Genomic DNA, 18,913 nt, shown 5'->3' on the forward strand with positions numbered 1-18,913 from the left:
TTAAAATCCTGGACAAAAAGATAATTCATCTGATAAGGCCTCTGTAGTACCAAATGATCAGTACTGATACTGACCTTACTGTCCTAACATAAAGCTCTCAACCACCAATGAGGTAATACTCTCGTTTAAATATGGGGTCATCATTTCATTTCTCCATAGTTAGCTGAGCTTCTCATGTCTCTGTCTTGGTATAAAAATATGAAATAATCAGCATTCAATGAAAGAATTGTAACTATGGTTAATTTAAGTTCACGAAAAAGACAGAGAAAAGACTGAAGGTTATGAGACACTGAGACCAAAAATGGAAGAAAATGTATTTCCTACTTGTGTTACAATACGACTATGTAAAATTCAAATAAATAAAACCATTGATTTGCCAGGTGGTGGTGGTGCACGCCTTTAATCCCAGCACTCGGGAGGCAGAGGCAGGCGGATCTCTTTGAGTTAGAGGCCAGCCTGGTCTACAAGAGCTAGTTCCAGGACAGGCTCCAAAGCTACAGAGAAATCCTGTTTCAAAAAACAAAAACAAAAAAGACCATTGTTTCATGTTTACCTCATTATCTCCCCAAAACCTACTCAAAAATATAAAAGAGGCTCAGCGCTATACTATAAAATAGATCAATAGGTCTTAAACTTCGCTGAGATCAGTGTCCTGTAACAACTGCCTCTAACAGTCACCCTGGGACAGTCTCCTGTAACTAGCTCCAGAGGAGCCCATGCTCTCTTCTGGCCTCTGTGGGCACCCATGTACTAGTGACATACAAACACACACACCGGGGAGGAGGAGAAATAGCTATAGAGAGAAATGAAAATAGGGCTGGAGAGATGGCTCAGCACTGGCTGCTCTTCCAGAAGATTGAGGTTCAGTTCCCAGCACCTGCATGGCAGTTCATAACTTCAGCTTCAGAGGATCTGACACCCTCATGTGGCCTCCTATGCACAGCATGCACAGACATACAAACAGGCAAAACATCCAAACACCAAGACACATATAATAAAATCTAAAAAAATCCCAAAACTTTGAAATAAATACATAAAATAAAGTCTACTAATTTTAAAAAGTCAATCAACATATTCCAACATATAACCAACAGAAAGAAGACAGGAAGAAAGAGAACCATTATGTCTCACACACACAAAAAGGAAATAATGTAAATGCATTTTATTAAGTGAAAAGCCAATCTAAGAAGGTTATATACTATGTAATTACAACTCCATGGCATCTTAGAAAACAATGAAACTATAAAGACAGTAAAAACTAAGTGATCACTAGAGATTAAATGGGATGGAGAAGATGGGGACCACACCAAGGCGAGACACGGGTAGTGTAAAGAGACTATGTTAGTAGCTTTCAACCAGCTTTTCTGTAAGTCTAAAACAGATCTAAAAATAAAGCCATGGGTCAGTCAGACAGTTCCAAAAGCAAAGGTGCTTGCTTCTAAGCCTGGGTTCTAAGTTTGAACCCCAAAACCCATATAGTGGAGGGAGAGAACAGATAATCCCAAACTGTCTTGTGACATCCACAAGTTCACTGTGGCACAGGCACGCCACACACACACACACACACACACACACACACACACACTAAATAAATAAACAAGTAATTATTAATGTTTAAAAGTCAAAGTTTCAGCTTATGCAATTTTAGCTTATTTCTCTGAGCTCAGAGAAGAGCAAGGAACTATTAAGCTTACAAAGGGAATCTTTAAAACTGGGTTAGAAAAATGGTTCCATGGTTAAAGTGCTTGCTGTTTAAGTGTGAAGACCCGAGTTCAATTCCCCAGCACCCATGTAAAAAGCCAGCTCTGCAGCACATTCCTGAAATCCGGCAAACCCAGCTGTAGCAGAGAGCCCTGGGAAGGCAGTGACTGAAGACACTGACATTGATCTCTGGTTTCCAAACACGGATATGTGCACTGGAACACACACACAGAGACACACACAGACACACACAGATACACACACACTCATGCAAACAGAGAAGTAAAGTTAAATAAAAATCCCATCACTGGGACAGCAAAGGCAGGTAGACCTCTTTGAGATCATGGTCAGTCTGGTGTACACAGTGAGCCCAGGCCAATCAAAACTACATAGGAAGGCTGCTTCAAAGAAGAAAACAAAAAACAACAAAAAAGCATCCTTCATAATATCAAACACAATAAATTTCTAAACAAATAAAACAAAATATATGAACACTCCCTATGCTGAAAACTACAAGTGATAAATCAAAGAACCAAGTCCAAATTCAACTGAAGTAGACTGTGACATTAAATCTCACTCTCTTAAAGAGACATCATCTAATTTATTTCTCAAGTTCCAAAATGTCTCGTGATGACAGGAAAGTAATTTTTTTGTTTACATTTTACAGAGCAAGTTGGAGCTAGAGCTTGTATGGAGATTAATAAGTGATATAAAAGGCTAAAAGTGAGTCATGCCTCTAGAGAAATAAAAACAAACGTTCATGCAAAATCACATGTGAATGTTGACAGCAATTCTATCCCTAAGTCCCCAAAGTTGGAAGTAGCCCAAGTGGCCATCAATGGGTAAATGTACAAACTACAGTGTATCCTTGGCATGGAGTACTAGTCAGCAATTTTACACACATACACACACACACACACACACGTATACACCAACCACAGATACATATGATGACTCTCAAAGGCATTGTTATACAGAATAGAAGGTGCCATTTTCAAAAAGTTACATATGTTATGACTCTCTCTGAATAATATTCTCATAAAGACAAAATGATGATTGATATAATAATCAGCTACCAAGGTTAGGAACTGAGAGAATAACTACTAAGGGTTAGTATGTAGGAGATGCTGAAGGCAGTACCTGTTCTGTATCCTGACTGTGATACGGTCAGATCAATCTCCAACATGTGGATAACTACTAAGGGTTAGCGTATGGGAGATGCTGAAGGCAGTACCTGTTCTGTGTCTTGACTGTACGGTTAGATCAATCTCTGACATGTCAAAATGTGAAATGTGGGCCAATTTATAGCATTTGAATTTGAAATGAAAGCTTGTGCTGTGTGTGAGTTCTGTGTGCATTACACATACCTGAGTGTGCCAGTGTACATGCCTGTGCACACACACGTGGAGGGCAGAGCTGGATGGCAGATGTTTCCCTTATATTCTCTACTTTATTACCTTGAGACACTGTCTCTGAGTTGGAAACTTGCTTCCTTGCTAGTCTGCCTGACCATCCACCTCGCACCTGTCAGAGGTGCCTGTATGTTCTGAAATGCTAGGGTTGCCAGGTATACACAGCCATGCCTGGCTCACATGCAGCCATGCCCAGTTCACACGCAGCCATGCCTAGCTTTTTATGTAGTTGCTGGGGATTGAAACTCAGACCCTCATGTTTGCTGAACGAATATAACACAGTGGTCCATTTCCTTAGTCCTTGGAAACAAAAAACAAAACAAAATCATTTATTCATAGTAAAAGGAACACTAAAGAAAAACTGAGATTTCACAATGTACCAACTAACTGACTAAAATGAAGAAACAGTGGACCCTCCAGCATGGCTGCTGGCGATATACAATGATATCAGTACTTTTGTTTGTTTGTTTTTGTTTTTCCGAGAAAGGGTTTCTATGTGTATTCCTGGCTGTGCCAGAACTCACTCTGTAGACCAGGCTGGCCTCAAACTGGGATTAAAGGTGTGTGCTACCACACCCGGCTTGGTGAAGTCACTTTGTTTACTTCCCTCCTTCCTTTTCTTTTCTTTTCTTTTCTTTTCTTTTTTTTTGTTTTTTGTTTTGTTTTGTTTTGTTTTGCTTGAGACAGTGTTTCTCTGTGTAGCCCTGGCTGTCCTGAAACTCACTCTGTCCACCAGGCCTCTAACTCTCAGAGATCCATCAGCCTCTGCCTCCCAAGTACTGGGATTAAAGGCGTGCGCCACCATGGTCATTTTATTTCTTACAAAATGAAGCATACATCTACTGGTTGGCAAAGCCATTCTCCTTGCAGACCCTTTAAAAGAGAGCTGAACTTTATCTATATAAAGCCTTATCTGCATGGATGTTAATGATTAATTTGTGGCAGCCTTAAACTGGTAATAAACCAAATTTTTGTGAACTGGTGAATGAATAAGCAAACTACATTACATCCCTTATATTGGAACATTAGCATAGGCTTAACATTTTGGTACACAGGAGGGTGAATTTCAAAATTATCCTAATTGAAGAACTCAGATTTCAGGAAGAAATCTGAAGAATTACTATACGTTTTCATTTATAAAACTTGTAGAAAATGCAGAACAATCAGTTCATCATGTTAGAAATCAGATCTGTGGCCGTCTGGGTATAGGAAGCAAGGAGACCATATTTAAATGCTCAGTAGGTTAAAAAAAAAAGTTCACAGTAGTAGGTTATAGAAAAGGGCTAAGCAGGGTCTGGAGAGAGATGGCTCAGAGATAAGAGTATTTGCTGCACTAACAGAAGACAAAGGTTCAAATCCCATCTCCCATCTTTAACTCCAATTCCAGGAAATACCCTCTTCTGACCTCTATGGCATATATACATAAATGCAGGCATTACACATAAAATTTCAAATTTTTTTAAAAGTTAAGTAAAAAAAATTTTAGATAAACATTTAACATAGTTAATAAGTGTGAGAAGTAAACGAAAAGTGTTAAATGGGTCTTCAAGTGTCCCAGTAGTGACTCTATTACTGTCTCTTTAAAGTAAGATCACTGAGACAAGGCGAGAATAAATGACTTGTCCCTCAGCTACCTCAGTCAGAGCTGAGGTTCTAACCCAACTTCTTTCCTCTTCCACGTCTGAGAGCAATACTGGAGCAATAGAGAAAAGCAGAAGACGCTGTGAAAGCTGTGATGTTGCATGGTGTCAAACAACAACAACAGCAAAAAGGAACACCTCTTTTGTTTGTTTGTTTTGTTTTTCGAGACAGGATTTCTCTGGCTATCCAAGAACTCGCTCTATAGACCAGGCTGGCCTCAAACTCTGAGATTCCCTGCCTCAGTCTCCCAAATGCTAGGATTATGGGTGTGTGGCCCCGCCGCCTGGCTAAAATGAAGCACTCTTAGCTCCCCAAACAACACACTCCACTTCTTGAAAGTATCTTTAGAGAGCCTTCTCTGAAATCGACCTGCACGGGGTCTTAGGACGCACACTCCCTGGAAAGGAAACGGGAACTGCTAATTAGAAAAGATCGGTGTGTGTGGATACTTCGTAGTTATAAGGATGGTGACAAATAGGGCGATCGCCCCAGCCACAGCGCCGCTGGAAAAGGTAAACTCTGAGGACAGCCAGGACCTGAAGACCTGGCTGGCTGGGCACTGGTGCAAAGCTTTGCCCGATGCTTCTCAAACACCTCTCGCAGATCTTAGAGGACTCGGTCCAGGCTTCGTCGCCCAAGGCAATGACCTAGCCCTCGGACGCCGGGAGAAGGGACCAGGACACCCGAGACCCGGCCCCGGATAGCGGAGACAGGCACCGGCCTGGGAAGCGAATCGACCCGCAGCCGCTCCTCGCTCTCACCTCTCCAGTTCTTGTACTGGGCGATGTAGTAGTATTTGTTTCCCAGATGGTCCGTGCCTACATGCTCCCTCACCTCCTTCGACAGAGAGCTCCACAAGGAGCGGAGCACAGCCCGCCACCAGCCCATTCCGCTGCGCGCAGCTCAGCGTCCCGGGACTCGCGCCGGCCGGGAGGGCCCGCCTACACGAGGCCCCGCCCACCGCTCAGGTTCGCGTTCTCGCACCTCCCAGTAACGCCGCTCCTCGTTGGTTGTGTCACATCGCGGATGAGCCAATGGGAGACCATGTTGTTACAACTCGGGCCAGGTTGTGTCATGGCGGCACCCAGGCCTCAAGCGGGTGAGCCGAACCGAGATGTTGAGTTTTCTGTCCGCTCGACAGTCGGGTTTGGAGGACCCTCTTCGTTTGCGGAGAGCGCAGTCCACACGGAGGTAGGGAACGCCTTGTCTTTTCCTCTAACGTACCGAGTGAGACTCCCGAGCAGGGACTTAGGATGGCAGGACCGTCGGTCCGAAGATGAAGAAGTCGGCAGGTGCCAGAGAGGAAGACCCGCGTGTACATGTCGAGCAAAGTCTGAAGGTGGAACCCCGGTCACAATTATCGTAGCTTGCCGTCTGCTTGAAGAATGAAGTTGAAAGTGGGAGTGGATCGAGTTAGGGAACTGTCGCTCCAGGAGAGCTGATGGGCGTTCATTCAGGGAGTGAGGTTGCAAATGAAATGAATAAAGCTGGGAATTATCGAAGAAATCGATCGGATGTGTGGAGTTTGATTTTCAGGTATATGCCTGCGGGGCGAATGCTGGTGGCGTAGTCAAGATTTTCCCAAGGGAAAGCTGTGCTTATAATTTTGCACTGTTTTGAAATACCACATAGGATACCTGAACGTGACAACTGACTTTTCACCAAAGCACACTGCAGCAGAAGGTGGGAGGTAGCCTCTTCACGTGACCTAATCTCGGGACTTCTCGCTTATCAGTTTTGTCATATTCTAGCCAATCAGGAGTGAGTCACAGATCAGGCTCGCTCAAAGTGAGCGAATTACCAAAGCTCACCAATACTAAGAATTAGAGACCATTGGAAGCCGATTCCAGGCCTCCCGGATCATTGAGAAACAAAACCAACAAAGAGTCTGCTTTCAACAATTATGCTTTATATACTGAAATATAATTATATTGCGTTCATTTTTACATTTTAGTGTTCTTTATTTAGAATAAAACCTTCCAGAATTTATTTAAATTGTTTTAGCTAAATGAGTTAACAGGCAACTTTTTTATAGCCACATTTTGATGAGTTCTCAACATGATCGGCGCTGTTTGTATCTGCTCCTGGTGTTCTCTCATCAGTCCGTGCGGAAATGACTCTTTTCTAACTCACTTCTGCATTCTTGGACATAGCCAGAAGTTTTCATTTCGGAGACTACAAGAACCTAACATCAGGACTACCCATCTTTCTGATTATGCGACTAGTTCTGGGGTTTTTTTTTCCCATTATGTTCAGCAAAGGAAACACTGGGAAATGAATGACCGTGCTTACTAAAAAACTTTTTTTTTAAACAACAGCATTACTCTTTTTCTCCTTGTAGTTAATAGTTAATCTTATAGGAGTTTATCTCACAGAGTTATCTCTGTGTAAGTGAGCCACAGAGGATCTGCAAATGTGGGATTCTAAGTCTTAATGTCCAGTGTCCTTGGTCTAAGGAAGCCTTAAGGTCTTTGTCAACATTCTGTGACCTAAATTTCTTGTTTCATTAGAAAATAAGAGTTCAAAACAAGAGGTCCCACTAGATTAATCTACAAGTCAGCGGATTTCATTTCTCCTTGAAGTGTTATTTCCAAAGCACAATTTTGTGTTTCCGCCTGCAAACTTATATCTTAGCAACACCAAACACTTTTTCCCCCACCAGTTGTCTTCTGTGTTTATAATAAAATGGTACTGGCTGTGCTTGAATTGAGACCATTGATGGGGCTGTGAAGCTTTTCTGCTTTATGTTCAATCCTGGAGGAGCCAAGTTTGAGACCTAAAAGCCCACCCCCACAGTGACACACCTCCTCCAACAAGGCTACACCTTCGCATCTAATAGTGCCACTTCCTATAGGCCAAGCATTGAAATATGAGTTTATGGGGGGTGGCTTTTCAAGCCACCATAACATCCGGTGGCTGCACAGATTGTCATCCAAGTATCTTTTTTCTATATAGATATATGATATCTATAAAGATATTATATAGATATATCTATATAGATATATATCAATTGGTTGCTTTAAAGCTGTCTTTAGTTGTCAGCAATTTGGCTGTGGTGTATCTAGATGCAGCTTTCTCTGGGTTTACTCTACATGTATCTGTTTTACTTCTTGAGTTTGTAGGTTCACAGCGAGTTTTCAGTCATTTTTCCTTCCAGCTGTACTGCCTGCCCTGTGTTCTTTCTCTTGTCCTTCTGGAGCCTGTTTTAGATTAACCTTAGTCCTGTTTTACATGTTCTGTTGGTTCCTAAAGCTATATTATGTCCTCTCCCCAAGCCTTTCCCTATATGTTGTCAGCTTGTGCCAGTTCCCGTCTGCTACTGAGTCTGTTAAGTGAGCGTGGACCTGTTTATAATCTCGCACAAGCATTTTCTACGGCTACCTTGAGGTGTGGCTCCAAAACCATGCTGTCTCAGCTGTAGCTCCTCTTGATTGAAGTCTTTTTCCCATGGAACTTGTAATTTCCATGGTTCTTCATAAGCAGAATAAATTATTTTGAATTGCAACCTAAATATTTTGAACACTTGCAGGGTGTGGTGTCCTTCTTTACTCTATGAAGAATATTGATATTTTTGTTTCAGTAGTAACTTATCAGATTAGATATAGGCTATGGTTCCTACCTCTCTGTAGGCTGTGCTTCAAAACCACTAGGTCTTCCCCAGTGCATGACTCACTGGCCAGGCAGTGACCTAAGTGGCATGTGGTTGAGTCTGGAAATTCTTTTGCGGGGTGTTCAGGATTGGATCCATGCATGTTGCACTCGAGGATGAGTTCAACATCTGAACAGTTCATGAACTGTTTTATGGGTTTTACTTCTGATCTTTATCTTTGCTTATGATTGCCGAGCTTTCTGGAACTCCCATCTTGGTCCTTCAGCCAGCAAATTTGACCTCTGGTTACTTTTGTACCACACATTTCATGTTTGGACCCAAGGCAGAATTCAGAATAATAAAGACATGTTAAAAAAAATCAAAACACTAATGAGAAAAAGAAAATAATTTCGTTTAAACTGCTGTGGGAAGAAGTATAATTTGCATTTCTATGCTCTTAGAGAAATGAGACTCTTAAATTGTGTAATTCAAACGTTTCTCCACTGGGTGTCCTCAGTCACGTTTATCAGAATCTTTTTCTTGAAAATTTATCCCTAGATAACTTTTTAAGGACTAAACTCTTTAAATGAAATTTAAGGTAATGTTTCAAGTGAGATATTTGCATGTAGTTGTTGAGAACTTGTTTTAGAGGCTTATATTTACAAATCTGAACACCTTTAAATATGGTAAGAGACTAAATAAAGATTTGCAGTAATCCATGTAATCTTGGGAAAATAAGAAATTTGCTTATGTTAAAGTTTTTCTTATTGCTAAGTTTTTTCTTTTTCTCTTCAATTTTTGAAGAGTCCTGGGACTGGAGTTAAACAAAGACAGAGATGTTGAAAGAATCCATTGCAGTGGAGTTAACACTCTTGACATTGAGCCTGTTGAAGGAAGATAGTAAGTTGTGTCTCCACTTTTCTATCTAAATGAGATGCAGTAAAAACTTGTCCTTTTAGATTGATTAGTAGATATCAGTTATAATGTGTTAAAAAAATTTAAATTGTTGCATTTGTTGAGCTGTCATTTATTCATTTGAAATAAAAACAAAATCAAATATGTAAAACTTTGCCAGCTCTATCAATACTCCAAACTACTGTGGCATAGATATATTCATGTTAAATCAATAAACCCAGGAATTTATGTTTTGCAGGAGGTTTCTAAATGCAGGGATGTATCTTGGGTGCTCTTTTAAATATAGTTGTTACTGTCGAGAAATCTAATGGGAACTAAAATATAAAAGCAGAAATGTATTTGACAAATTAAGTTTGAAGCATCAATTTTGCTGAGTTTCTTTCTTACCAGCTCTGTGACCTGGTGCAATTACCTAACCTTCCAAATTTTCAATTGCCATAGCTGTTTGATGGGAATGATCGTGTTTAGCTTATTTGTCACACGAATTTGAGAAAATCTGTACCGAAAGCAGCTTCACGTGCATGTTGAATTGTTTCAGCTCTTGGTCCACAGTGTAGCTGAACATGTTCCCTAGTCACAACTTGTCGTCACACCACACTACTCATATAGGAGGGTTTGGGGGAGAATGCAGCTCTCCGGCAGAATATATGATTTGCATGCAGAAGGATCTGGGTTCAATCTGGAGCAGAAGGGGGAGGAGAAAAGAATGGTGGTAAGGAAGGTGAACTCAGAGCCCTTCATGAGGGCTGAGGCTGTAGTTCAGTAATGGACCCTCATCTAGCATGCACAAGGACCTGGACTCAAGCCCCGCACTACAGGAAATAGAACAAATCAGTCTTTATGTGGTCTACAATTAGACCTTGTATATTTAAAAAAAAAAACTAAGGAAAATAGTTTCTCGTGCTATAATCTGTTCAGCAGTCACCCTAGAGTTTTGGTTTAATAAAGTATTGTCCTTCGCTTTAACGTAAGTCAGAATAGGTCTGGCAGACTTGCACTTTCTACTTTTACCTCTGCCATAATAATAGTGTGTAAGAAATGTGTGGCGAACAGAGTTCTCCATTTAGCACAGGGCTAAATTTAAAAGATGGTACACAATAATTCTTTCCTTTCCCCTAGCTTTCCAAGGCAAAACATAGTATTTCCTGTTCAAGGACAGTTGTGGGGCTCTCATTTGTAAAAATAGGTGCAGATCCAAGGAATACAGGACAGCTGATTTCTTTTGGTCATTGTTGCCAGTGGGAAGAAAATATACTAGTGTTCCAGCCCAGCTGTTTGGCATAGTGTAACCTGTGAGTTACAGTAACCAGTTAGCAGAATCAGTCTGAACTGGTGAATTACAGTTTACATATGTGTGGAGTATGTTTGAGGAATATAGGCTGAAGAGCATTTCCACAGGTCACTCAAAGTCTGAACCACTCAGCACAGTAGCACTCCCTTTAATACATGGTAAAAGATACAGTTGTTTATTTCTTTGTTTGCTAAGACACATTCAATCCCACTCAGGAGCAAGAAGAACTCAAGATGAAAGTATATGTCAAATCGAAAACCAAGTGTTTTATTTCCTTAACAAAAATCAGTGTACATGTAAGTTGTTCAAAGTTATATTAATAATTTATCATCCACTATGAACACTGTAGCAGAAGCACTAAAAACCAGTTACAACCAGAATGCACAGATCTGGTAGATCAGTCTGCAGTTCCACAGTTAGGTGTGATTTTAAGAAGACTATCCCATAGACTGCATTTTTAGTAGGTTTAACTAAGAGAATACATTTGCATACCACCTATGAAAATTAAATTTTGTATATCTTATAAATTCTAATTTATTCACTTTTTGTAAGTTTTCTCCTTTAATATAAAAGCAATGCCCTACCTCTTTAATATTGTTGGCTGAGGTTTCTGTCCCACCCAGTCCTGCAGCCTTTCAGTCCCAAAGAAACACACAGAGGTTTGCATTAATCATAAACAGATTGGCCTATTAGCTCTGGCTTCTTATTAACTCTTATAACTTATATTAGCCCATAATCCTTGTCTGAGTTAGCCATGTGGCTTGGTGCCTTTTTTGGCGAGGCAGTCACATCTTGCTTCCTCTGTGTCTGGATGATGACTACAGACTGCTCTTTCCTCTTCCCAGAGTTCTCCTGTTCTCATTGCCCTGCCTATAGTTCCTGCCTGGTTGCCCCGCCTGTACTTCCTGCCTGGCTACTGGCCAATCAGTGTTTTATTAAAATAGAATTGACAGGTTGCTGACCATTGTCCCACAGCATAATATGGTCATGATTAGCAGAATTCTAACCTCATAGTTAAATAATATTAGTGTAAGATACTAATAATAAGTAAAAGTTAAATAATAAGAAAGTCATTTAATTTCAAGAAAACATGTCACAACTCAGTTACAGGTGAGGCTGGAAGGAGCTCAGTGTGGCCCCTGTAATCATTCCTAGGAGCTAATAGGTCAACGCTCCCTGCAGAACAGAGCCCCATACTGAAGAACCCAGCTTGAGCAGTGTGGTGTCAGAGACACAGGAGAAAGAACAGCTCGTCTAAAAGTTTAGGACATGAACAGAAACAGAAAAAATTCTAATTAAAAACTTTTATGTTTTTAAGTATGTTTCAAAAGGAAAGAAAATATATTTTAGGAGGAGGATTTTTCTGAGAATAAAAGTTTAAATGTTATTCTAAATCTAGATTATAAATTCTAAAATATAAATTCTAAACCTAAACTCTTAACTCCATTCTGAAAGAATAGGAAAATATGCAAAAATAAGATATGAGATGTAAGAGCTAAGAGAATAAGGAGCACTGATGGCCACCCTAATGACTTCATGCCTGGCAGGTTATGTCATAAATGTGAGAATGTTAATGTGATCTTTCAAAATTAATGAAAAGTCAGCTTGTTATCATGTATGTGTGATACACATTCATGTGTGCATTTACATGTGTGCAGCTCCTGAAGCATCTGAACTTTGGTCATTATGTTTGTGTAGCGGACACTTTACCAACAGATCCATCTTCTGCCTAACCCCAAAACAATTAAAAAGTAGAATTCATGAAAGAATACTTTAAATTCAAATTTAAAAATCTCAGAAATGTTCACCCACTGATACAAGGGGACTGATCGAATGAGAGTGCACCAAGGCCAGCTGGACTGGGACTGAACGAGCATGTGATCAAACCGGATTCTCTGAATGTGGCTGAAATGGGGGCTGACTGAGAAGCCATTGACAATGGCACTGGGTCTTGATTCGTTTGCATGGACTGGCTTTTCGGGATCCTGGCCTGTTTGGATGCTCACCTTCCTGGACCTGGAGGGAGAGGGGAGGAACTTGGATTTCCCACAGGGCAGGAAACCCTGACTGCTCTTGGGAATGGACAGGGAGGAGGAGAGGGAGTGGGGGGAGCGGGAGCGGGAGGGTATTGGGAGGAGGGGAGGAAGTGGAAATTCTTTAAATAAATAAATAAGGAAAAAAAATCTCAGAAATGAGGTTATCAAATACATGGAAAATTAGAAATAAAAGAAAAATATTTCAGAAATGAGACAAATCATAAAGAACACAAGCAAATCACCACAAGGTATAATTCCTTAGAAATAGAAGGCAAAAACCACAGAGAACTTAAGATTAGAGAGGAAGGGATGAAGGACAAGGCTGTAGCTCAGTAGTGGAGTGCTAGCCTCTCGTGTGTGAGGCCATAGGTTCAATCTCAGCACTAACCCCTCCTCCAAAAAGGAAAAGAACAACAGATGTGAAGGTAGTCAGACAAGCAGAATAAAAGCCAAGAAGACCCAGACTGCATATGACAAGAGTCAACACAGAAAACCAACGTAAGCAAGCAAAATAACCTTGAGACTATAATAGAATTTTTTACTTGTAGTAAAATCTACAACTAGAGCCAGGCATGGTGGCAAACACCTTAAATCTTAGCACTTGGGAGTCAGAGGCAGATGGGTCTCTGTGAGTTCAAGGCCAGCCTGGTCTACAGATCTACAACTGTCAGTGTGTGTGTAAGAGAAAGGGTCACACTGTCAGTGTGTGTGTAAGGGAAAGGGTCACACTGTCAGTGTGTGTGTAAGGGCAAGGGTCACACTGTCAGTGTGTATGTAACAGAAAGGGTCACACTTGGTATAGGAGTGTCATCTTTCTGTGTGTTGCTTTCATTGGTTGAATAAAGAAAACTGCCTTGGCCTTTTGATAGGGCAGTCCTTAGGTGGGCAGAGTAGACAGAACAGAATGCTGGGAAGAATGGAAGTGTGGCAGACACCATGGGTATCCTCTCCGAGACTGACGCTGGTTAGACTCATGCCGGTAAGCCACAGTCAAGTGGCAATACACATTAGTGGAGATGGATTAAATGAATATGTAAGAGTTAGTCAATAAGAGGTTAGAACTAATGGGTCAGGCAGTAATTTAATTAATACAGATTTCTGTGTCATTATTTTGGGGACTAAGCTAGTCAGGCGGCCGGGACCAAAAGCAAGCAGGCAATGCTCTTAACCGCTGAGCCATCTCTCCAGCCCCCATATTTTACTTTCTTAAGTGTCTTTTCCATCTTATTTCTACCATCTTTTCTTTTTTGTAGTTGTTGGGGTAAACTTAAAATGATCAAAGATTGAGTTTTTCTGTATCTGTTCTTTTGTAAATGTTAAGAAATTTCAGTTTATTAAAGTATGTTAGAATTAACTGTACTTATTATCTTAATATTTTGGGGGTGTATATTGGCCAATGTTTGCAGATATAAAATCACCATCAATAGGTGGACTTCTTACAGTGATTAATGTGGCTTTTTCCATTGTCAGCATGTTATCGGGTGGTTCAGATGGTGTGATTGTACTCTATGACCTTGAGAACGCCAGCAGACAACCCTATTACACATGTAAAGCAGTATGTTCCGTTGGCAGGTGTGTATTTGAAAGTGTAACTCATGAATATGTAAACAGTTCAGTATTGTTTGCATCAAATGCAAAACATGAAAATAGCAGTCATATGCACAAAGTAAACAGCTTTTTCAGTTGACCGAGATATCCCTTGATGCTTTCTTGAAAAACAATTAAAATTCAATAGATTTTTTTGTCATGTGATTTCCTCCAAACAGTTTTTGTATCAGCTCTCAAATGAAATTCTGAAAGGACTTTTGTGTCTTTTTTTTGTTCTGCACCTATAGAGCTTACCTCAGTGGCTGTGGTTTTAATACCACTTAGTATAAGGTTAAGTTATGAATCTTTCACTAATTATAAATGCAAACTAAATTTTCAACTCATGCTGAAGGGGAATAGATTAAAAACATGATGTAATAAATGTATAGGCAGTCCTCTCAACACACGCACACACGTGTGCCCTTCTTTCTTGTCTGTCTACTCACTCAAAATGCTCAGCTTGAACTGGGCGGTGGTGATGCATGCCTTTAATCCCAGCACTAAAGAGACATAGGCAGGCGGATTTCCACCCTGGTCTACAGAGTGAGTTCCAGAACAACTCCAAGGCTACATAGAGAAACTGTCTCAAAAAACAAGACAAAACACAACAAATAAAAATGCTCAGCTTAAAATAGACCTGTGTGTCCTGGCTTCCTTAGCTGTTGGGCTGTCCCTTTGTGCCAGTCGTTTACAGCTCTTTTGCTGTTTCTCTGGTCTGTTAAGTCAACTTTGCCTTAGAGACTAGCTGCTAAGGGTGCTCTCACAAGAAGCTCACAGATCTCAGCAGCCACCCTTCTGTAGATATTCCCAAAGCGTTGGAAAGGCCCTGAGGTCATGGTCCCGAAGATTTATAATTGTGTGTCTACAGTATTGATCCATTTTAGAAACACAATTCTTGAAAAATCTTTCTGAGACTCAGCTTGTTTTGTTTTAGAGGTAGTATTATTTGCTCCCTCATTCTTACCAGGTTTCTGTGAATATTATTGTTAAAGCATGTTGAAAGCTGTAAAAAAAATAAATAAAATAAAAATTATTGTGTAAATGGAAAGGAATATAGCTAAAGAAAAAGTCCAGGGTCAGCTAGGTGGCTCAGTGAGTAAAGGCGCCTGATGACCTCAGTTCTGTCCCTGACACCCACACAGAAGTGGCAGTTGACTCCAGGTCCATTTAGCAAACAACAGTAGTAGGCAAGTTGCTGCAGTGCCTGTGAACTCCCTAGCATGGGCTTTTGACCATGTTTACAGTACCAGCACTGTTAATATTCAGGTACCTACTGACCTGTCCTTGGGGTCCTGACAGGATACATCCTCAGCTGCAGCCACTAAGAACACCTCCTGTGTACATTTGCTACATACTCTTTTAAAAGGTGGGTCTTGCCCACCTCCCTTATCTGTCTGACTTTCTCTCTCTCTCTCTCTCTCTCTCTCTCTCCCTCTCCCCCTCCCTCCCTCCCTCCCCCTCTTCCTCTTCCTCCCCCTCCCTCCCTCCCTCCCTCCCTCCCTCCCTCCCTCCCTCCCTCCCTCCCTCTCTTCTTCCCTCACTGCCTTCTTCCCTCCCTCCCTCCTGCCACTCTTATCCCCAGGGACTGGTCTCTGCCCCCCTCTTTGTCCCCTACTCTACCCCCTTCTCTATTCCTTTTTCTGCCCCTTCTCTCTACTCTTCCCCCCATGTGAGCCCTGTTGTATGGCATGACTGTCCCTCCTCACTGTTTTTTAAATTTTAACAAGCACTGAGTTATTTTTGTGGAGCAGACCTCAAATCCAGTCTTGACACTGTTCACTACCTTGCCTGGCAGGTTGGGATTGTAGGATGCAGGGTTCATTTCTGGGTGGTACCACTGAGGAGACTTCTCTCCTAGTGGCTTGCATAACACCTCCCCACCATAAAAGCTAGCACGCTGGGAGGAGGGTTATGGGTCAGTTCCAGCTTGATTTCTCCGTGGCCTACAACCAAGGTGTATGGTGTCTTCGGCATTCTTGTCTTACCATCTAGTTAATGTTGTGTAACCAAGATCAGTAACAGTAGTACACAGTATGGCACCTGCTCTTTAAGAGGATTGAGCCATTTACACACTTCCCCTCAGCCTTAATCAGAAGAAAAAAATTAAATTCTCAAATGCTGGCCTCAGAGTTCTGTCTGCTTCTGCCTCCTGAGTACTGGGATTAAAGTTGTATACCACCATACCCAGCTTTAATTTAATAATTTTAAAATCTAATGTTACCTGAGATTAAAATTTAACACATTAAGTTTATTAAATAGTGAAATAGATATATTTTATACATCCAATATATATGTATATATATATGCTAGATAGTTTTACTCTATGAAGAACTATGAGGTTTTTGGTGTGTAATATAAATAAATGTTTAGTGTGTCTGTATTTTATTTTATTATGACTTTTACTCCTGAGTTCAAACTCTAAAATGGCTATTTACAGTATCATTTTAAAATATAATTTCAGAAAATTTTTTGTAGTATTACTATTTAGTAAATACTGTACTAAATAATTATTAGAAATACTATACTAAATAACAATTATTACAATACAATACAATAGTATTGTGGCTTAGACTACTATGTAATATTTATTCTTGATATGCTTAATTTGTTTGTTCTTGGGCATTAAAAAGATTCTACTACCAATATTCTTACTAAATGTACATGGAAATAATGTCATATATAAGAGAATGATACAATATCGTATCCTGTTTTAAGATTTAAATTTAAAATATAAATGAGCTTTTGTTTGTATTTCTACAATAAGAACTGGTTTTATTTAAAACAACTCACCAGAAAGTCTTTATTGAAATCAAGATTCTTAGAGGATATCAAAGTTGATTCTGTTTATTTTAAATAGAAACTTACTGAAATGATGATTGTATATCATGAAATTGTGGAGAAAATGAGAGAATCAAATTTACCAGATGGAAGGAAAGAAGGAAGGAAGAAGAAGGAAAAGTTAATTCAGGGAACACAGCCAAGGTCACACTACAGAAATAATTCCATTAACTTTGGTACATGTGACCAGTGCAGACCAACTCTACAGCCCTGACTAATAGCTAATTCTCCTTGGGATTTCCATTCAGACCTGGACAGTGAGAGTTTCAAACAGATCAATAAAGCTAAATACGCAGCTTTGGTCCAAGGAAGAGGAAAAGACAATTCCTAGAGTCCCTCCATTTCTTTAGCAGAAAGTAGGTACTTGCTCGCAACAAGGCAGAGGTTCCTTGTAACTAGGAGGAGTTTGAATCCTTAGCAGAAAAGAAAGGCACCTGAGTACTGCTGCCCACACATTTGACTGTCCAGTGTGCCTCCCCTATAGCCTTTAAAAACACAGTTCTGGCATAACCTAATGATGTATCTACAATATCAGAATTATGCAAATTGTGGCCTTGAGTATATAGTTAACCCATATAAAATGATGGGGAAAGCAGGAAAGTTAATGAATACTTATACACACATGCACACATACAGAAACATGGGTAGTCACTACAGACTATATGTTATCTACATCTGTCTCGAGGCCAGAGCAGGCCTTTAGGACTTCGCCTCTATTTAGTACTGCAGATGGCCAGAGACTTAGATATTCACTCTTAGAAATTAGAGCCCACGTAGCCGGAGAGACATCTCAGGGGGCAGAGCGCCCGACCGCTCCGCCCGAGGACCCGAGTTTGATTCCCTGCCCAGCACTGCATGTACTTCCATGACCGTCAGTCAGTGCCGCCCAGCGGCCTGCAGAACAACCCACACACGACCTCCCACCGTCCACCGTAGATCTGTGTAGAATAGTACGCAAAAAAAAAAAAAAAGAAAGAAATTAGAGCCCACAATGGTCCTGTTTGCACAGGGTTACATAATGTTCTATACACTTGTTTGTTTTATTATTGGAAATTTCTCCCATGTACAAACATAACAAGAGTATAATAACCTATATACTCATCACTCAACCTTTACAACTGTCAATCATAAGCAGTTTGTTTCATATCTACTACATATTCAAACAGTTTCAGGATTATTTTTAAGTAAATCCCAGATAACATTATTGCATCAGTAACTGCTTGTTTGTGTCACTGAAATGAAGATCTTTTTTGTAAATAGAACTCTAGTACCACTATTTCACATATACAGTAATCCGTGGAATCAAACATCTGGTATTCAGATTGCCTTCATTGTCTCAAAAGTATCACAATGCCAGTTTGTTTAAGATTGAGTAAGATGACATACGTACTGTACTGATGACTGGTTCAGAGAACCATGTCAACATGTCTACAAGATGATACTTGTAATTTTATGATGGGTTACATGAAACTAGTAGGTCCCATTGACACCCACCAATTGCATTCTTTTGTGTCAGAGTAAGTTTCTTGGTAAACAGTAGTGTGTGGAGTCCCATGGCAGTGTGTGAAGCATTCCACAGTTCTAATAATGATAGTTGAGAAAAGAAAAGCAAAAAGATGTATTTTTCCAGTTAGGAAAACCCCTGCCACCTGCAAGGTGAAAGAAGTTTGCTATAGTTGTCCAACACCCCCATCCCCCAACTGTATACAGTTCGGGAATGCGTGATACATGATGAGCCTTAGGAGAAGGCAGGCCTCCAACATCTCGCTGTGGAAACTCAATCTGAAGATGCCTAGACATTCTTCTCTCTCCCCTTCTTAACAGCTAGAACAGGGATGTATGATGTGAGTGTAGTGATCCATATCTCCCTACCCATGCCTGCTTCTTTTTCATGAAAATACAT

General features: G+C 40.5%; 2 protein-coding genes across 3 annotated transcripts in view; one reads left to right on the forward strand and one right to left on the reverse strand.

Moving 5' to 3' along the window:
- The window catches only part of Ndufaf2 (NADH:ubiquinone oxidoreductase complex assembly factor 2), a 110,435-nt gene extending 104,748 nt beyond the window's left edge, over positions 1–5,687 (reverse strand). Inside the window, exon 1 of the mRNA XM_048442979.2 lies at positions 5,516–5,687. Within this exon, the coding sequence (XP_048298936.1) occupies positions 5,516–5,642 (127 nt within the window). The 5' untranslated portion in view covers positions 5,643–5,687. The remainder of the gene's footprint in view (positions 1–5,515) is intronic.
- A 110-nt stretch (positions 5,688–5,797) lies between these two features.
- Ercc8 (ERCC excision repair 8, CSA ubiquitin ligase complex subunit) overlaps positions 5,798–18,913 on the forward strand; it is a 34,802-nt gene continuing 21,686 nt past the window's right edge. Inside the window, exons 1-3 of one of the 2 annotated variants that reach the window (XM_048442985.3) lie at positions 5,798–5,945; positions 9,148–9,243; positions 14,056–14,157. In XM_048442985.3, coding sequence (XP_048298942.1) covers positions 5,869–5,945; positions 9,148–9,243; positions 14,056–14,157 — 275 coding nt within the window. In that variant the 5' untranslated portion in view covers positions 5,798–5,868. The remainder of the gene's footprint in view (positions 5,946–9,147; positions 9,244–14,055; positions 14,158–18,913) is intronic. The other variant, XM_085676728.2, reaches the window with a different exon arrangement.

Source organism: Myodes glareolus, chromosome 15 (genome assembly GCF_982192425.1).
Source record: "Myodes glareolus chromosome 15, mMyoGla1.1, whole genome shotgun sequence".
Classification (NCBI taxonomy): domain Eukaryota; kingdom Metazoa; phylum Chordata; class Mammalia; order Rodentia; family Cricetidae; genus Myodes; species Myodes glareolus.